This window comes from Melospiza georgiana, chromosome 3, assembly GCF_028018845.1.
Source record: "Melospiza georgiana isolate bMelGeo1 chromosome 3, bMelGeo1.pri, whole genome shotgun sequence".
NCBI classification, from domain to species: domain Eukaryota; kingdom Metazoa; phylum Chordata; class Aves; order Passeriformes; family Passerellidae; genus Melospiza; species Melospiza georgiana.
In genome coordinates, this window is record NC_080432.1 from 107,845,576 (window position 1) to 107,866,316 (window position 20,741).

The 20,741-nt window shown below is 39.9% G+C and overlaps 1 protein-coding gene across 1 annotated transcript in view; it reads right to left on the bottom strand.

The window, feature by feature from the left end:
• Window positions 1-2,281: 2,281 nt before the first annotated feature.
• Window positions 2,282-20,741, bottom strand: part of KCNQ5 (potassium voltage-gated channel subfamily Q member 5) — a 280,972-nt gene continuing 262,512 nt past the window's right edge. The window contains exons 11-14 of the mRNA XM_058021007.1: window positions 17,020-17,128; window positions 8,995-9,126; window positions 8,070-8,196; window positions 2,282-7,722 (exon numbers count right to left, since the gene is read on the bottom strand). Coding sequence (XP_057876990.1) covers window positions 6,784-7,722; window positions 8,070-8,196; window positions 8,995-9,126; window positions 17,020-17,128 — 1,307 coding nt within the window. The 3' untranslated portion in view covers window positions 2,282-6,783. The remainder of the gene's footprint in view (window positions 7,723-8,069; window positions 8,197-8,994; window positions 9,127-17,019; window positions 17,129-20,741) is intronic.

Sequence of the window (20,741 nt, forward strand, 5' to 3'; positions counted from 1 at the left end):
GGCGGCCGCACCCGCCTCGGCCGCCCATGCGGAGGAACTTGGCGCGTCTCAAGCCTGGGGCGCGCTGATTGGCCGGGGCGGGCCGCTCTCTGAGCAGTGATTGGCTGGCTCCGCAGGGGGGGCGGGGCTCTATGGCTGCCCCTGCTGTGTTTTCGGGGGATCGCGGAGTCGGTTCGGCTGGAAAAGGCCTCGGGGACCATGGCGTCCTACCCGTGATCCAGCAGCGCCCTGTCAAACAGACCTGGCACTGAGTGTTTGACACCATGCCACATGCACTGGTTCCTTAAGCACTTCGAGCACGCTGACTCCCCCGCTCCCTGGACAGCCTGTTCCAATGCCCGCTCACTCTTTCTGCAAAGAACTTCTTCCTAATGGGCAACCTAAACCGGCCCCGGCGCACTTTGGGACTGTGTCCTCTTGTCCTCTCACCGCTTGCCTGGGAGAAGAGGCCGACCTAGCAACAGCCTCGTGTCGGGCAGCTGTAGAGAGCCATAAGGGCCTCCCTGGGCTTCCCTTGCTTCAGGATAAGCGACCCCATTTCCCTCAGCTGCTCCTCACAGGACTGGTGCTCCACAGCCTTCACAGCCTTGCCCTTCTCTGGACTCGCTCCAGCACCTCATGTCTTTTCTGCAGCGAGGGGCGCAGCACTGGAGAGAGGACTTGAGGTGTGGCCTCACCAGTGCTCAGTACTGGAGGGTCAATCATTGCCCTGGTCCTGCTGGCCACACTATTGCTGATACTTTCTGATTTCCTCCCTGCTCCTCTGCCAGCACAGGGGAACCCTGGGTTGGGCTTAGCTGAGGAAGAGGAGGAGGCAGCAGAGGCAAGAACAGGGTTGAGAACATGTGGGAAGCAACAAAATCTATAGGGTGGAAGGGAAAGGCAGGCAGCCTCAGGGGAGGCAAGGGAGTGAGAGTGGCACTGTGTAATTTTGCCAGGCGCCCAGACTGGTCTCATGCTGATACATTGCAGTCTGATTTTTTAAGCAAAGTCGTAATACTTAATCTCAAATGAAGCCTTAATGATGCTTTAATGAAGCTTTTATGTTCATTATGACTCAGTGTACTAAAGCTGACACAATATTGGAAACAGAATCACAGAATGGCTGAGCTTGAAGGCCTCTGGGGGCCATCTGGTCCAGCCCCTCGGCTCAAGCAGGGACACCAAGAGCCAGTTGCCAAGGTGGCCTGTAACTTTCTCCAAGGACAGAGATTCCACAACCTCCCTGGGTAAACTGTGTCAGTGCTTTGTTACCATCACTGTGAAAAAAAATAGAGAAAACCAAATGAAAACAAAAAAGAGCTAACATACCCCTTCAATTACACAATAAAAATGCTAAATGGGTGTTTAAATTTCCTTGTTAGGTAGAGTCCTGAATTCTTATTGCACAGAGCTGAACACGGAACATTTATGCACGTGTCTTTATGGATACATATCACCACCTGTGCCTAGTTGTGGCAATCTGCTGGGTAACCCAACAGGAAAAACTACTTTCTGCTGTCTTCTGAGCCTTCCCTAACAGCTCTGTGCACACAGGAAGCAAGGCTGCCTGCTTTAACACAAGAAGAGAATGTGTATGTTTGCTTCTCCCTTTCTGGCAATCGTGGCTTTAAATTTCAGTATCTTAAGGCGATGTTCATCAGAGAGGCTGGGGATCACCTGCACATTGAGATATCTGGGTAACTCCGCAAAGGCAGTGACTTCAGCACAAGAAGAGGCTCTATGTATTTAGTATTTTACACTCAAATAGTGAAGCTTGTCTTCAGCCAGCCTGTAGGAAGAGCACAGTGGCGAAAGAAGGCGTGTTGCAAATGAGTGGTTTAGGTTTGGTGCAGTAACATTCTACTACAGCAACTTTCACAGTCAAACGCAGAAGAAACAGCTTCACCTAGGCCTCAAGTTAAACTGAGATGACAGATGACAGCCTTCCATGAGAAATCCTGCTCCCCACACAGGTCCCTGATTGCCAACACTGAATCCATTGCCCTTTATCAAACAGGGAAGGCAGCAATAACTTCCAAGCTCATTTTCATAGAGGAGCTGCCACATTAAGTGAAAGTAAACTGCTGTAAACAGTTACCAGAAACTGAACATGTCAGACTGGTTTCTGCACATTTTATTCTAATAAACTTCCTTTGTAGTGTTTTTGTTCACTAATTAAAAAATTACAAAACTTCAAAAGGAAACCAATGAATGAGGTTAATTGTTTTTTCTTACCTGATATGTGGTCACACCATACAATCTTTTATATAAGGAAAAAACTCAGTAGTCACGGTACTTTTCAAGTCATTTTTATTAACAACAATATGGATTCAACTTTGCCAAGAATTTACAATTAACATTGTAATGTACTGGCTAATGTTGCAGTGTCAGTGGAAGCAGCCATCGTGCTTTCTAAGTCTGCTACGAAACTTTTTTTTTTGTCTTTCAAAGAAGTCAAAAATGCTTCCAATAGCAGATGACATTGGATATGTCGAATTGTTCTGTGTGGCCACAGCTGAGTGAATGGCCACATTTGCATCCAGATGAATGGATAGGAAAATATTAAATATTACATGCTTCCACTGACGTTGCAGGGGACAAATCTTATTTCAAAAACAAATTAATCTTTTTAGACAGTGACAGCACATTGTGTGATGTTGTAATCCATTTGAATAAAGTCAATTAACACACTTGAAAAAAAATGTGAAGCAGAAATACCTGGGACAAATTCTTTTCCATATTTCATTCAAACCCAGTGAATCCAAAAGGATTGCATGACAAATAAGTCAGGATAAAAGTTAGCCCAGAGAGGCAAGTTCCTTTCTGGTACAGGTTGTTCAGTTCCTGTAAGGTCAATGGAACTGAGTGTGATTATCCCAATGGAGGCTGAGCTTCACCCGGTTGGGCAGTGAATTCATTGAAGTCAGTGAAGCCATCCAAGGATGAATTTAGCCTCGGGTGTTTAAACCCTTTTTCCTCCATTCCTTTGCTGTTATATTTTCTTTTCCTGCTTATTCCTACTTTCTGAATATTCTCTGTGCTTTTAAAAAATGTCGCTTCTCTCCTTCCCTTTTTATATCGGTACTTTGTGCGTTATTTTTTATATAGTCAATGTGACAAGGGTAAAGTCAGCTAAGTATTAGTTTCCTCAGGAAATAACTGGAATATTACCATTTTCACTTCAAACAGATGCCCAACAAAATCAGGATTTGAATCTGAGTTCCCAATTCAAGAAAAATTCTTGAATTTCATAGAATGAATGAATTCCATAGAATTTTTACTTGAGTAAGGATTGCAGGTCCCAATCCAGAAATACTACTGTACATCAGATGTTCTACTATACATCAGCAATTCAGCATGATTTGACTTATCACAGAAAAGCAGGTGAATTACTCATCACCATACTACAATGAGAGCAGTCACTCTAAGTAGGAGTGTCTCAAAAACATATGGAACAACTGTGGGCACTGTAAATAAAAGTGTATGATCTTTGCAATCTTGAACCCTAGGCTAAAACATCATATTAATTTTTAAATAAAAAGTATAGATCATATAAGCCAGGAGCAAATACAAATTTTTGAACAAATAATAGTCATTGAAACCATTCTTTTCAGCTCTCTCTTCATTCAGGTAGAAGAACATGCTGACCAGAAAACAGTTATTTAGATAAGGCTTAAGTCCTGAAGCTCTTACTTAATTTCAACTTCTGTCTTCAAACGATTCTCAAGTGGATTGTTAATCAGAAAAAAAAATTAAAAATAAAATTCTTTGTCCTTACTCATGAACAATTCTTATTAGTTCTCATGAGCTGGACTTAAATAAGGAGCTCAGGACAAGAGAAGCCAGACAGGCCCTTCTTTTGTGAAACCACTGAATGACTGTCAGTCATGACACGGTCTTCTAAAGAGAGAGCATAGAAACTTCTCATGAGGAAATATGATTAAAGCTTATAAAAGTCCAAACAAACAATTCTTCCTCTTTAAAATCTCATATATTCACTACTCTTTCTATTTTCTATCAATATAATGTTAAAAAACCCTATATGATAAGACTTGCATCTACAAAAATAATAATGGTGAGCATAAAAGAAAAAAAATTAGAATTTTAAACCTTAATTTGAAAAGATACGATCTTCTGGGTTTATCAGTACTTTGTAAAGACATTACTATTTTCATACATAATTTATAGAACTCATTCTTTTGTGCACAAAATTGTATTAAATAAATTAACTTAAAGTTAGAAGGACTCAAGCATCTCATTTAAGGCAAAAATACCAAGTTTCTGTGAGATAAATTATCAGCAAACCCCAAGGCCCTGTTTCTGTGCAGAATCGGGACAGGCAGGGCCATTGCTCAGTTCTCCCATCGGCGCCTTCCGGCCGCAATGGGGTGCAACATCTGCTCCTGCAGATGGAGGTGGAAGAGTTGTGTCCAATTCATGATGCCTTGGATTTTCGGTCTCGTCAAGGAGGGGAAGGGAGTTTCACTGTGGACACACAGCTGCCATGTGCCCAATCGCTTGCTCCTTAACTGAACCTGACAGCACATTGATGCTTCTTAGGTCAGCAGGAGGCTTCACATGAAAGGCAAGAAAGGCACCATAAACAGGAAAAAGGAAAAAGTAGCCTAAAAAACTATTATAATTTTGAAATTTTCAATACTTTAAACGTACATATCTGTCTGGATAAACTGCAGACATTCAAATAAGTTAACAGTTAAGTGAACTGAGATGTGGGAAAAAATGTATTTATCCTCACAAAACTGCTGTTGTAATCAGGCTTCGGTATGGTCAGATTGCACATAAAGGAAAACAGGAAAGGCTGAATGTGGTGAGCTATATGGCAAATCAGCAGTGAGGAAATTGTGCTTCAAGGTGTCTTTCAGGATTTAACAACTGAAGTTTGCTCCGGCATAAGCCATGGAACACAGTGTACCATCCATGGACCCCGTATAATGACACAATATATACACTCTACAGTTTGCACGTACTTTCACATAATAAAGTTCTCATGTAACATCCAGGAATACTTCTGTAAAGCAAATGGAAGCATAAGTTACAATGGTTTCATAGTAAACAGATCAGCTCCTTCACAATACAATCTACAGCATTTAGCCACAGTTAAGACTGGAGTGATGTTTTTGATGTACACAGCGAGTTCCCAGCGGGTCTGGGCCTTGAGAAAACACTGCCCTGAGTGAGCTGGCACTGGCACACCTGTACATTCGATATTCCTGCTGCTAGAGGGAAGCTGAGCCCAAGCTGGGTTGTCTACAAGCCTGTGGTGCAGGTGGGGTGACAATCTGGCGGGAGGCAACACACAGAAACCTCATTCAGCTGGGAAGAGTGGAAGGGTTTAGGGTCTGCAAAGGGTTCTCCCAGTGGCAAAGCCTTGCGGGGGATGTGCAGGCAGGCACTAACACTGCTCCTGCACCTCAGCAGAAGTGAAGTGTAGGCTAGAGTGAGAAAAGAAAAGAGGATGTATCAGGCAGGAATGCTCAGTCTGATTAGGCTTTGAATTTGAAAACTTGGGTTTTAGCAGGAAGGAGTCTGTGAGTCCTGTGTTGGAAAGTTCACAAGAAATTACTGTAGTTGGGACATAGTGTTGAGCTAAGAGTGGGACCATTTTCCCTCTCTCCTCTTCCCCTTTTCTTAAAAAGGCAACAAGACCTTGCCTATGTGGCATTTTTTTTTAAAATAACACTCAGTATCTGTGGGAAAAAAACCCAAACATGTAGCTTTTTCCTTCTTTACCTTTCTTGTTTTATTTTCTGGGATGATTTCCCTTCCTGCCCATCTAAATCAACATTATTATTTATTTATTTTCCCATTGATTGTGTTGTCTTTTTCCCTTCTGTCCTCTTTAGTTTTACTCTGTATTTCAATTCCTCATTTTCCCTTCTTGTCCAGCCTTATGAAAGTGCTGTTGTAGTATCAGGTTGGGATTGCAAGGAAAATTGCCAAAATTTTCACAAGAAGGAAATATTGCTCCTACAATAAAGGCAGCACCTGCTTCCTTCCCTCACCTACTGCTGCCAAAATGGTTCAGATTCACAAGTCAGCTTCTCAATGAGACTAGAAGAAGGAGATTCCCTTGAATTTTCAGTGCAGTCACTCACGTTATCCACTTCTGAGGCCAGACCTAATCCTTAAAATATAAACTTTTTGTAACAAAATAGTTCTTCTTATAAAGAACAATGTGACAGTGGTGTGTCAGGTACTTCTGCCACAGCACTGGACAGGTATTAACATACTGTTCTTCAGAGCTAAAAATAACTGATAACTGATGAGTTAATGTGTCTATCTTGCGACTGTCAGCCATTTCTAACCCCATGTTACTCATTTCCTTGGTACCTTGCTAGCAGCTGTAGATAATCTTTTTGTTGTAAACATAAACTATCATCTAAATCAGGACATTATATATATATATATATTTAATCAGTTCAGAAGCAAAGTGCTTTAAACCTTAAGATTTTTTTACTTCTGCCCCATAGAAACAGCACAAGGTCTAAATGCTCAGTTTTTTGTTTTTTGATACATCCTGCAGCATTAGCTTTGTAGGCAACTCATTGTTTAAACCTACTGTACTACATGAAAGGCTGCTGTACTGTAGGTGTAAATTTGGATGTTAGCCATTGCTTAGACATGCTTTTTCATGCAACTAGGAAATATGGGCTCATTCAACTGCTTTGCAGATTCATCCTGATTTTTGTGATTTTATCTTATTAAAAAGGCTTTCAAAACAGTTCATGCTATGATATGTATGACTAGAGGAATGACCCAGCCAATGAAGAAAGCCAGAAGTTATTTAAGTTTGACATGGAGCAGATTGAGTGCTTCTGTACCATCCCCTGGCTTGCAGATGTTTTGAGATGATCTTGATATTCCAGTCCTTAGAGAGTCAGCAGAGAGAGTTGTTTCCACTAACGGGCGCGAGATGGCTTCAGTAGTCTCTGTCCCTGCCTCTGTCTCCAACTCTTCATCTGTTATAAATAATTTTGACTCCCTCCATTTAGAGTATACATCTTGGCTACCTCTGGAACCACTGGAGTCACTGCCAGCAATCTGTATATTCAGTTCCTCTGTTGACTGTATAAGGTTTTGTACAGATAAAGATTTTCCTAAATCCATTTGCGCTACAGGTTTAACTGAGAGCAAAGGTTCCCCTTCTGTAAGACTTTTTCTCCATGTGAGATCCTTTGTCGCACTAGGCTGTGCAACTTGTCCATTATCCTTTGATGCAACAAGGCAAGCGGTGACATTAGAAACATTTTCCTGTGTGGTTACAGGAATAATATGAATGGGCTCAGGCCTATTGATATGCTTCATCGATGAGAAGGGTGGTATTTGTAATGTTGTCGGAGTTGCTGGCTTAGTTGTCTGGTTTATTTGGTTCGATGTATTATTTACTGTTGCAGGTCCATCATTTGGCACTTGTGTTGCTTGACTATGCATAGCTGGACTAAAAGCATAGTAAGCCTGAGTGCTAAATTCATTTGGTGTCAGTATAAGCTGTAGGCCACGAGGCAGATTGGCACTAGCTGATCTGGATACACATCCACTAAGTTGTGCAGAATTAGACAAATCTTTGCTGTCTGATGGACTCTGATAATCAGAAGTCTGCTCACACTCGAAAGGTGGCATTTGAAATGAAGCCAAGGTGAGTGCAGATGCAGATCCTTTTCGCAAAACTTGTTGATAAATATCTAATAGACAGTCCAGTTTTGATTCAATGGATTGTACCTATATAAGAGGAAAAGGTCAACATTAGTGCCAAATACTAATTAAAAATATCTGGAACCCAAGCAAAGGGAAAATGTAACTGCTGAAGAGAAAAATGGAAGTAGCTTGATGTACGCTATTGACCCTTGAAAGAGAATGTCAGAGGCCCTGTATATTTTTCATAAGCAAGCTGAGAAAAGGGGAGAAGAGGTTAAGGTAATAAGATGCCTATAATTTTTATTTCAATGTACAAACGAAGCAGATACTAGAAAAATAAATTAATCTGTTCAGCTTTTGAAACTGGCAATAAAACACAGAAAAGGCATGAGCAATAAAGCAAGATGAAGTAACACAGACAATCACTCTACCTGTTTCTCCACTTTGACTACTCGCCCTAACATACTGACATCATCAGTTGTGTCATGCTCTGCAGGATTCTTCTCTCTGCTTCTTTTATCTGCTGTGATTTGTCCTTTCCCAAGAATTTGGTCAACGCTGTAAGAGAAATCAAAAGCTGTTGCCATTCCTGGAACTGGCATAAATGTGGAAGTGTTTGCTATATTTATATGTTAAAAATAAAAATCACAGTGCTTCAGGAAAGCACTCAAAGAAGAAGATAAACAATTTTAATAATTAAGGGAAATGAAAAAAAAAAAAAAAGGAATGATTTTTCAACATATTAGACTGCTTTTCTTTTTTGTTGGCACTAACCAGGAGCCAGAACTTAGCCATCATCTGGGAAAGCCAAGACTAGACTTGCTGAAAGGGGGAAAGAAGAGGTGGCCTCTCTTAATGGCTTGGAGAAACAAACATACCAGTGCCACTCCCAGCTCTCCCATCCTAACAACAACATCCACTCCTGGGAGACTTGTCAGTTTGACGCAGGAATCCCTAACCTTCTCTGATAATGATAAATATGATGTAATGTTGTTTGGTTTGGTTTTTTGATTAGCGTTGCTGGGAATCTCTAACATAAATACTACATTACCAGTAGTTCTCAAATTCTTTTATGTGAAAAGCAGAAGTTTGGGATGGAAAAGAGGCAGTTCTCAATGTCTTCCTCAGCCTTTTGACTAAAGTCCTTGTTTACAAAAGGATAAAGGATTACCTTTTCTATTCTTCAGACTTCCATTTTCTGAGATAAATTTGGATACATGTGGGTTTTTTTGGTTTTGCCCACAATACAATTTCTGGCTCAGCTGCGTAACACAGAAATGTTAAACGTTGCCAATATACTTTATGCAGTGAATGACATGAGATGCTTATGCAGAGTGTAACTAATTCTTTCCTTACCGTGACTGAAGACTCTTAATCCTGCATAACATGTCTAGATGACCTGCTGAATACTGTTCAATGACATCTTTGACATCATATGGGCGAAGCGTTTCCTTAAACTTTCTCTTTGCAACATGAAACTTCATAATTCTGTGGGGGAAGAGCATTTTATAGGTTAATTTTCAACAGTTGTGGAACCATAGGTATATTTCACTCACAAAATTTGATAGCTCATTTTTAATTGGAAGGTATTTTCAATACAGCTCGTGCAGGTGAACTTTCACATGGTTGTTTTTTAAGTACAAATGAACTGTAGCTATGTCTTTGAATTGTTTGAGAGATCAGGTAACACTGTTTTATAAAGACTGAAGAGCAGGTTTAGTGTATCAGTATATACTGGTTTGACTTTTTTTATGCTATAGGTGTTTGATAGGAAAGATATGCCTGACTTAAACCTGGGATTAGTTTCTCCGACTTGAGTGAGATATCATGTCAGCTACATTTGTGCAAAAGATACTTCTGTTCTTGTTACAGGAAAGATTTCTTTAATGAATTGATTACAAAACTTAAATAACAGTATTCTTGTTTTGGTGTTCATTTTAAGTTCCTTGCTTTCCTCTTTGTGGGAAATAAAAAAAAGGCACCCCATTAAGTTTTCATCAGTTTTTAATTTTTAGTTAACATTCAGGCCAAAATACTTGTTTTCAACTTATTTGGCTAACTTAGGATCAGATTTTGCCGGCTGAAGAGAAGTTTTCATGTTTATTCCCTAGAATATATGTAGGAATTATTGCTTAATTAGCATTCACAATTTTTTCCTTGAACTTTACTGCAGAATAGTAAGCTTCCAGGTAACAGTAAATGTCCAGAATTGATTAATGGCATACATGTTTTTATGTGAGTCTTGCACAAGTTTCTGTGATATGTGACATGAACATGTGATGTCCCCTGAGTAGCTCTTAGAATAGAAAGCTTGATATAAAATCGCGAATTTTAAACAGTAAAAATGGCAAATTTGAAAGTAAATGACAGTGAGATGATTTTCCCAGTCAACTGGTAGAACATGAAATTTTCCTTGGTTTACATAAGAATTAGGAGAGGAGACAAGGGATCAGAAGTATTAGCCATGATGGTCTGTGCTGCAGAGCTTATGAATTCTCATTAGGGCCAGACTGTTGATATTTGCTATCTATTGCAATTGATAAAGCAGAGACTGTAAATTGGTATTTTATCCCAAATGCCAATATTCATGATAATATATTCCCTCTGGGTTTATTATGATATGTATTTAGCAGCTGTAAGACAACAAATTATAATAAAACCCAAAACATGGTTCTCACTCTCTGATAAAAATAGATTATTAATGTTTTAGTGGAATTTAGAAAAATCATTCTTCATATAGTTAGGACAGAAATTATGATAATAGGTATGTAGACTTGTATTGATAGTATACAGTGATCTTCTAGTGATTTTTGTATTGTACATAAATATTCTTAAAGGTAATGTCAGCCTTTTCTCACAGTACTTAGCTTGTTGGTATTTCCAATTCTGGTGACTTTCAGTTAAAAATGAGATTGTTTGTCACTGGACTAGAACTTGAACTATGATTCTGATTATGGAAATTAAAAGTGGAAAAGGCCTGTTAGGAGCAGTCCATCAACTTGACACTTCAGGACTGATCTCCATGCACTTTCAAATATTTTGGATCATGGGATTTCTCTTTTGCAAGCCTGTGAAGCTGTTATGAATCTGGGATGCAGATTTTTTTTGCCTTGTTTTTTTTTTTTTTTTTTTTTTTTTTGTTTAGTTGTCAAATTATGTCAAGATGTTGGTTTATAGGACCGTGACAACCTAATCTTCTGAATCTAGTTTTTTATTGAGGTTATGAAGAATGAATCATGCAGCTGACATATAAGACAGTTTTGCTGTTACTATTATTATGTTTCAGTGGTCACAATGTTTTACTTGATGCATTTAATAAAGTAAAAATATGAAACTCTATTAGAAAAGAAGAGCCAGACGATTATTGGCGTAATTGAAGACAACTGAATTTACCACAAGTGGGTGATTTTACAAGGGAAAAGGCAGAAGACTAATTATTATTAAGAACCATGGAAGCTTCTTAATCAGTTGGCACAAAAGTCTTCATTACTACTTTGCAGCTTTATAACACTTTTTTTGCTTATCAAGGTAGTTTGTTCATAATGTTCAGAAGTCAAACAGAATTGAAAGCATCACAGCTGTGTCTGTACTACACTATAGTGAGGTGTAACTGTACTATTTCTGGTTTAGGTATTAGCTCGTGTGATTCCATCTTAATTAACTTCAGCAGGGTTTGGAACAGACCCATATTGCTTACTTCTTTTTGTTCAAGCGCACAAAATTTTACATAAGCTGTACAAAAACTATTGCACTGTTAAAAAAACCTCATTTTAAAAGCCTGCAAGTTAACTAAGGAAAAGGAAAACTTTGTAGTGATGGAGCCTTGCAATTATTAAATTGGGTTGAATCTCCAGTTATTTAGTGTCAGTTTTATAAAATCAGTTGGCATCCCGTATCTTGAAACCACTATGTAATTAATTTACTGTGAGGGTGGTAAGGCTCTGGAACAGATCATGCAGGAAAGTTGTGGATGCCCCATCCCTACAGTGCTCAAGGCCACGTTGGATGGGGTTTGGGGCAAGCTGATCTCAAGACCCAAGCATCCTTGGAGCGACCGAGTGGGAGGCGTCAGAGCAGGGTGGTCGGAACCGAATGGTTGTTACGGCCACTTCTACCCAAACCACTGCACGATTCCTTCTGTTCGGACACCCACCCTGAGGGATGATGTACAACTACGTAGACTGTGAGTTCCTGTGGGATAAAAACACAGGTAGTCGCACGTAATCTGTCCGTACAAAAGGGGAAATGAGCACCGAGTGCCGCACCCGCAGTGTCTCGGAGCAGCAGCCCCGAGCCGAGCCGAGCCGAGCCGAGCCGAGCCGAGCCGAGCCGGGCCGGGCCGGGCCGGGCGGGGCAGGGCGGGCCCGGGCTGCCCTTCCCAGTGTTGCCAGCAGGGGGCGAGCAAGGCCCGTCACAGGCGCCGCTGCTGAGGGCGAGGCCGTGCAGGCCCCGCGGCTTTGGAAAACTTCCTCGGCCTGTTTAAATCCCTCTATGCCACGCAGCAAGGTGGTGTTTTATCACTGAAATCTAACGTGACAGACGATACGCGGCTGTAAACACACACAAGCCACAAGCATGACAGTGTTCTGGTAAGAGTTAGTAATAAAAAGTAGCTTCTTTCTGTCATACATGCAGAGAGGAGCAGGAAAAAAAATAGTCTGTTAAAGCAGACCAACACATAAAAGTGCTTTGTGTAGAATTAATAGCTAAACCACAGGTCATGCTAATCTTTCTGTACCCTGATAATTTGTGGAAAGTTACAGGTCCAGTACCAACTTTTGTCGTATTGACCCATAGTGGCCAAGAGCAGCACCCATTTCATTTATCTGTTCTCGGATGCAGGACCAGCCTTGCTCTAAAATGACAGTGTGTGCATGCTGCATATCTTCCTTGGCATTCACTGCATTTTAATTTGCATTCATGATCCTGTTCCAGTATTAAAAACTGTTTTGCTTGTCATTTAGTGCATTTTCCTGAGGCTGGCACCAAGTTAGAGCATCTCTAATCCTTGGTGCAGCCCTGTCAAACTCATGCCATCATTTTCAAAGCTGTGTTTTGTCAATCCTGTCATAATCTCAGGAAGAAATGGAGCTTCATTCTACTGGGATTCAGGTGGAATCATACATGGTTACTGCCTTGACTATTAAAAGACAGGTAGGTTGTTTCATCCATAGCCAGGTGAGGTGACCACAGGTTGTTTGCTCACCTACAACATCAGGAAATTAGGTGCATAGAGATTTAGCTGTGCTGGTGCCTCTGTCTCATTACCCTTACCTTGCCAAATATCCCTTCTTCCTGGTAAAATGCAATGTGCAGAAGAGATCAGGATCCAACACAGAGAGGCCAGCAGACAAAGGTATTTGAGTTCTACTACATGTGAGGCAAGTGAGTCAAAATTGTCTTCTCTTTCGTGTCTCGACCTGACTCATCCCCTAGCATGATTTCCCCCCAAGTACAGCGCTGTCCTAGCCAAACACATGTATAAGAGCCTTGCCTAGGTTCTGAATACCATCTGGCAGAAAATAAACAATGTGTTTGGATTTAAAAGAAAAAGGGGATTCTGAAACACTACTTTGAACAAATTCAAAATGGCTACTAAAAATACATTTTATAGGTATTGCAGGAACATTGTAAAGACTGAACATAAATGGTAAATTATATTTTCCATCTTTGTCTGTTAAATATGTATGACTGTTCAACTATACAGCTTATCAGCTCTAGAATTCTCAAGTTTCATTACATTTAGCCAGAGTTATTTTTTTTTCTTAGCAACAAATGAAAACATATCTTTGCAATCACTAGGGTTAAAGAGAAAAAAGACCTATTAGGTCAGTACTTTCATCTTCCTGCCATTGCAGTTATTTTCTATTGCATATTTATTCATGCTTCTCAAATCTCATTTTATATTCCATAAATAGTACAGTAATTCCATCATTTCCATGTGGAAAGTATTATTGAAATGAATGCTTCTTGCTGTGGAAAATGATCAGAGATATCACAATGTAGGGAAACAAGGTATCCTAGTCTTCCTTTTAGTCTCTTTTATACACATTCATCATTGTGAATTAGCAGAGCTGGAAAAGGCAATGTTTTTTGTTAGTCTCCAGGAACTCTGCAGGATATTAATGGCTTTTTGTTCACAACAAGTCTGGGGATGGTTGAGTAGTGCTGAAGACCCTGCTGGCACACAGGCTCAGTGCACTGTTAGCAGGGACTGCTCTGTGCACTGCTCTGATCCCAGCTGGAGGCCATGGGTGAGCAGGACAGGTCCTGACTGGGCCCAGGGCGTGCTGCAGTGCACACCACGTTCCACCACACTGCCCATCTGTTCCCTGCTCACCCAACACTCTCCATCAAGCAGCTTTCCCTTGCTTTCCCTATCCCTCAACTGAGCTTTCCTGACACACAGCTTGTGGAGCAAGAGGAGATGGAGAGGGCAGCACATGAGATAAAAGACTCAGTTTAGGAGGCTTTGAGAGCAGACTGGGAGCTTGACATGCTACCAGACAGGTTTGCCTGGTGGGTCTTCAGTAGGACTAGTTGAGAGTCCTGTCTTTTTTGGAAAGAACCAAAATGTTGAGAACTTTTTCAGGAAAGGACTGTTTTCTCCATCCTTTGTTTTGGCTACAACAAAATGAAAGTTTGGGGGTTTGTTTACTTAAAAAGCTGCTCTAAAAAATAAAGTAGCCCTGGAAAATATATAAGTAAACAAGGTCAAAACTGACACAGTAGACTTTGAAATTACCAAAATGAAAAATTTTAAATAAACCAGTTTTTGTCTTTTGCTATTTCAAGGCTGTGCAACCTGAGAGTAAGAAGCATATTTTAGGCACCTTGCATAGGAAAAAAAATCCCCCCCCAAATGTTTTGATTCCAAAACTGAGAGAGGACCTACCTCTGTAAACCCATGGGCATGAATTAATTTTGTTAATTTCATTTCCTCTGAAAATAAAAGTGCCATTTCTGTCTTTCCAAAACAATTTATACCCAGGTCTAAGCAGGAAAAAAATAATCAGACTCCCTTATAGCAATTTTTCATGTTGATGCATCAAGAATGGATTCAACTGTCTGTGTTTATATTTGGGGTCTTTTCCTAAAGACCATAATTTCCCATAAAATTATGCAAGTGCCTTCTGCCTTTGCCTGCCTCTGTATAACAGCATGAAAGGAAAACCAGCCTTCACCCTCCCCCACTGCCTTTGCAATTCAAAGCTGTTTCTAAAAACAAACTTCAAAATGAGGCACAAAGTTTCCATATAGGCAGATGTTATCATCTTGAAATTCTACAGTTACTATATAGAGTCTCAGATCCTTCTTCAGATGTTTGCATAGATCCCAGTGTAGTCTGGTAACAGATACTCTGAATAATCAGAAAGAGGTGTATCAGCTACCTGATGAACTGAATTATCAGTCTCTTGATTTTGAGAGATTAAAGTATAGCATATACACAAGTCTCAAGATCATGGCATATTACTGCCTTACAGATGTCAAACAAAGGTCAGTTTCTGAAGCAAGACGCATGTGTCACTTGTCATCTTGCAAAACACTAAAATTTGCAGGGAGATGGGAGAGATTAATGGGTAATTGATGGCAAGTGGAGATTCTTGCTTTCAGCCTCAGTGGTGACATGAGTTGTTTTTCTAGAAGGCCAGGGATGCAGAGTAAAAGTTGGAGATAATATAAAAATTCGATTCTCATCAGTTAAATAGTACCTGTCTGAAATAATCAAATCTTGCACCTTTGCTCCTCTTATTAGAACATTTCTGTGGATGGTACTGTGGAGAAATTTTCCCAACTATATCCTTCCCATTTGGTTACTTTCCATTTGAGCTGATAATAACCAAGAGCACCAAGCAAAAATGCAGATGGTGCATTGAACAATCCAGTGGTCCCCTAGAAAATGAGCTCCATGAAATAAGTATTAAAATGTGAAGTCAATCTTAAGGAATTTGGAGAGTATGAAGAATGATTATCCTTTGCCAGGACAAGTGGCAAGGTGCACCTGGAGCCAAGAGTTATCCAGTCTGTTCAAAATGCAGCATCACAGAGAAACATCTTTGACACCAAAGTCAATGGATTATGCTGACTGTTCCTGATGTGAGCATTTTCCATTTGAGGGAATAGGCTTGCCTTGTGGGTGGCTGTCCACTGTGATAAAAGGACTTCTGTCACCTGCTGAAACATTGGGAGCAGGAGATGGTTTTCAGCAGTGACATTTGGCTTGCCAGTTGCAGTGGCTGTGGACACAGGCCTGGTATCTGAACCGTCCTGTGAGGTCATTTCCAGGCAGGTTGGAAAAATGGTCGGAAAAGATGTCTGCAAATGATCTATCAAGCTGTCTGTGCCAGCAGAAAAGTTTCAGAAACAGCCTTACTCACTATCTCTCTTCATTTTACTCAATGGAAAACTGGAAGGAAATACAAGTAGCCCATAGGTTATCACTGCATGAAATTATGTGATAAAAAGCTCAAGTTTTTTCTCCCTGTGGTGCTGAGAAAACTCAGGCAAGGTTTTCTGTGCAGGAAAACATTGTCTTTCGATTGATTTTTGCAGAAATTCCTTTTGGCTGCTGCCTGCCTGTCTGGCTGCCTTCCTGCCCCCAAGAAGGTGCTGGACCCTGATGTGATGCAGAGGCAGTGGGGTGACCCCCAGCGATAACCTGAGGTTTGCTGCCAGCAGACTGGGAATGCTTCAGCTCTCCTTGCTTGTTGCTGTACGCCTCATAGTGGGGATTTTGGCTGTCAGGACTTATACCTCAAAATACTCTGGAAGATAAATAGGCTTGGCAGTCTCAAGAGGGTGAGTTTAAACTTTCAATGCAGGTAACTTTATAAGTTTCAATGCAGTTTACTATTTTCTTGGTAAAGGAGATTATTTGTTTTAAATTATTTGGGTTATATTTAGTTTAGTGGATAGGAGTAGGCAAGATTTTCACAATTGAATTAATGTAATTATTCTCTTCTTAGCAGAAGAAATTTGCAATAAATGCCATATGACAGTCTCAGGAATACAGAAATGCAATAATATCCTACACTTTTAAAGGAAATAACTTTTCCAGGCAAGGTGACACATACTCAGTAAAAGTACATCAAATTGTAGTTTGGATAGCATAAAATATAATGGAAAACAGCATCCATTACTCTCTTTTCTGTGTCAAATCATGTAACATTTTTAGATATTGAAAAGTTGATAACAGAACTGATAAAATGTTTTAATTTAACTAAAATAGAAAGGAAGCATAATATATTAGCATTAATTATGTAATAAATATAGCCATGTAATTAGTTCAACTAATTATCATTTTATAAATTGACATGCAGTTTATTAGTATTCTAAATAAAGGAAATTCAAGTGTTTATTCATTCAGTATTTTCTACTCACCTGATAGCTCTGATGACAGTTTTAAGAGCAGGGGTGAGATCTTCTACGGACACATCACACTGGCACCCTTTGTCATCATAAACATCATCTGTTCCAAGACTGGTGTCAGCTGCAAAAAACAAGAGCAGATTAAATCATAGAAATTTAAAAATCTCTTTCTTGGTGTTTTCTAACAGCCTGCACGGTGCTTCTGGGAAAAAAGGGACTATGTATGACAGACCTCCGTCAGTTTATGAACTATATAATGCACTTGTGTGTGTCTATGCTTGTGTCATAAAATGCCTTAGTAGTCCCAGAGTAATTAGCAAAAATCAGAAAGGAAGAATGCCCTAATATTTTTCAAACTAATTAATAGCTGAGAACCAGCATGTTATTCCTGATATCCCATGGTTTTTCATCACATTCTCTATTTTATGGGAAAGTAGTGAACTAACAGATGTAATGGCAGAATCAGAAGATGCTGAAGTTATATTATTACAGTTTTACCATTATGGATCAACCTGGCAATGAATGCAAAGGAGAAGATCAATTTCTTTTAATAAGCAGGCTGTGGAATGACCCAACACGTTATTACATGTGAAAATAAAGAAAATACTTTTTTACCAAGAATGAATAATTGTCACCTTAAACCTCAGAGCCATGTAGGTATTCCAGGCTTCCTTTTTCATAGGGACTTAAGCCAAGTTACTGTAAAAAAAAGTGGATCCTTCACATTTCCTAAACACCACCTTGCAGAGTTGCCATCTGGGAATTAGCCAGAAATCTCAGAAGTGTCCATTGTACTCAATACATAAAACAGGTACTGATGCATGACTAAGTGGTTTACAAGCTTAAAATGTGCTGGAATGCAAATGGAGCAAGAAGGGCAGGGTCAGGGATGCCCATACATCATCTATGTTTCAAAGGCACGTGAACTACAGGAAAATTCTTTGGGGTAGGTGCTTTTCCTCCCAAATCATCTTTCTTCAACTGCATAAAATCCAAGTGCTCAGAAGAATTTCACTCAAGGTCAGTGTATTTCATCATGTGTCTGCTTCATGAGGAACAGAGTGTAAAATGAGTGACATGAAACAGAGAAAAATGATGGGATTCAGTAACCCTCAATAACAGAGGAGATTTCTTCCCAGTCCTAGGTTGCTGCCTACATTCATGCTGTTATTTAAAACAACAGGTTTAGTCATTCAGAAACAATTCAAGTAAATAATTTCAGGGGTTTAAATTATAAGCAGATTTGAAGCACAGTCAGACACAAATGATTACAGGACATTCTTTCAAATTCCTTCTTCAGGAAGACTGCAGATTAAAGATGGAAAATATTATTTGTCAGTCAAGAGTGCCTGAAAATGTCATGGTACCTTCTAAATCTAATAGGGATGCCATCTTGGCATAAACAGTTTTGTACAGCATCTTCAGAACTGGTATTACTGCATTGTTTTCTTCACAGATTTAGTGTTCAGCCATGCACATTTTTTGGTTGGGTTTTTTTTTTAATGAATCTGGCTGGTTCATTACCCTTGGCATCATATATATTTTTTTCATCACTCTTGCTGAACTGGTACATTTATGACAAATATCTGTAGCTTTTAATAACAGGTGAATTAATCTTTGACAGATCAACTTAATAAAGAAAGATGGCTTATAGCCAGTGTTTAAGTCCACATGAAACAATCAAATGCAACCATTAAAAATTAAGTTTTAAACAGTAAAAGTGAAATTTCCATACAAAACTTTGAAGTGCTATTACTGTAAGTCATGACTGCAATGATGCCAGGAGTGTTTTTTTCTTGTACTCTTTTGTGATCTTCACTCCTGACTTGGCTTATCTTATTGATAAAATATACATCTCTCCACCCATTCTGCCTCAATAACATTTGGATCCCTGCCCAGAAATGTGACTAGCTAAAATAAACTTTATCATTAATTTGATAGGTATATACACTACCTAAACCACCATCTCAGGACGTGCTAACTATTCCACAACACTAACTTTCCAGGTGTCACATCTGATCAGCCTCTCCAGTTACCTCTTCCAGTGTGGAAATCTCCCTGCTCATTTTTAAGTGCCATATTAAAACCAGAGCTTTTGATGCTATTGGTATTTCCAGTGACTCTCTAATGTTTGAATCTATTCAGTTATGCCAGTATAAATTAGGAAAAATACTGCTCAGATCACAAGCGCTATAGCTGTCTAAACTCAGTGAAACAGGAGACTCCAACCTGAAAGTTTAAAATAAACATGTTTCTGTATGGCTGTCTCACGGATACGGTTCCTGGGTCCTTTGCCAAGTATAGTGTCATTAATAAAAGGGCTTCCTTATCAAAGTATATCTTTGCAAAACTGTTTGGAGAACTGTGTGGTGCAATTACAGTGTTTCATGTTGTTCCCTTGTGGATAAAAAGCTCTGCAAAATTTTTAGACACATGATGGAAAATTCTTATAAATTTAAGCCAGCTTTAATAAGAGATGCTGCTCCTAATAAATCACCTTTCTTTTTTCTAATATTCCACTGATATGAATTTCCTTCATTATGGCAGATACTCAATATCACAGGTCAATAAAGCTTGTGAAAAGCTATAGCCTTGTTTGATTCCTATGGGAAACATAAATGTTTCTTTAGGAAACTAAGCAGACCTGGGAAAAAGTTTGGGAAATGCATAGTAGCAATTCAGAGAAAAAAATTCCAGCTTAAAACACCACTGAAATCAAAGTTCACATTCTTACCAATTTTTCCAGTGGAAGCTCATGTTGTGTACCACATAGTTACGAGGTGAGATGTACTTGTGTGCTTTCTGTCCCTCTCGAGTTCATTGTTGAGGTCAGGGCTGAGTTGGGGTCAGTTTGGCTGCTTTAGCAGCTCCAGCTGTTCAAACCTCTGCCAGCTCCCAGATGGGGCTAAGCTCTGCTCTCCAAGCTGCTGTCTGTTCCCAGAGAGAGCCCTTCCTTCCTAGGCATCACTGGGGCAGCTGGACCCCCCAGTGCCAGCGCATGCCTAGCCCTGCTCACATCCACATCCTTCCCTGTACCCTTTGTCTGTGTCCTCTGCTCTCCTTGGGGGAGGCTGTGAATGTTCCAAGTGGGTTCCACAAGGAACTGTGGGCAGCAGCTGCCCTGCATGAGCCTGGCTTTGCTGTCAGTCTTTCCTAGGCTTAGCCCCCATCTCTCTTTCTCTCCAGCTACCTCTACCACAAGCTAACCAGCTTTCAAGTCTGTTCCATGGGCAGCTCAGGAATACGGCCTAAACAATGTCCCAAATGTCTTTTAATACACATTTAGACAAAATGTGTATTACCTGCAGGTCTCTTTAAGCAGGGCTCTCAGTCCACTTGACAATCCAGACCTTTTTCTAGTACCAGCATATTTACAATTCAGTATGCATTTTGATCTTAAACAAAGAATGTGTTTATTTGACAACTGATGAAGCAACTGCCATTGTCTTATAATCTTAGACATTATTTACTTTGGGCTACTGTCTGGTCTTTGCTGCTTTTTAATTTCTTCCTCTTTCTTCCCAAACAGTCTTTGATTTAATCACACAGCACAGCAGCAACTACCAAGAAATAGAAGAGGCATGCACAAGCCAGTAAAATTGTCTGGGTATTTCCCCTTTTTTCACAGTATTTATGCATTTTTCATGCAAACTCTAGTCATTTATGATCACCACAAATGAATGGGCAAAAACATTAGGCAGTTCTAAAGCATTATATGTCACCAACAAAAAAAT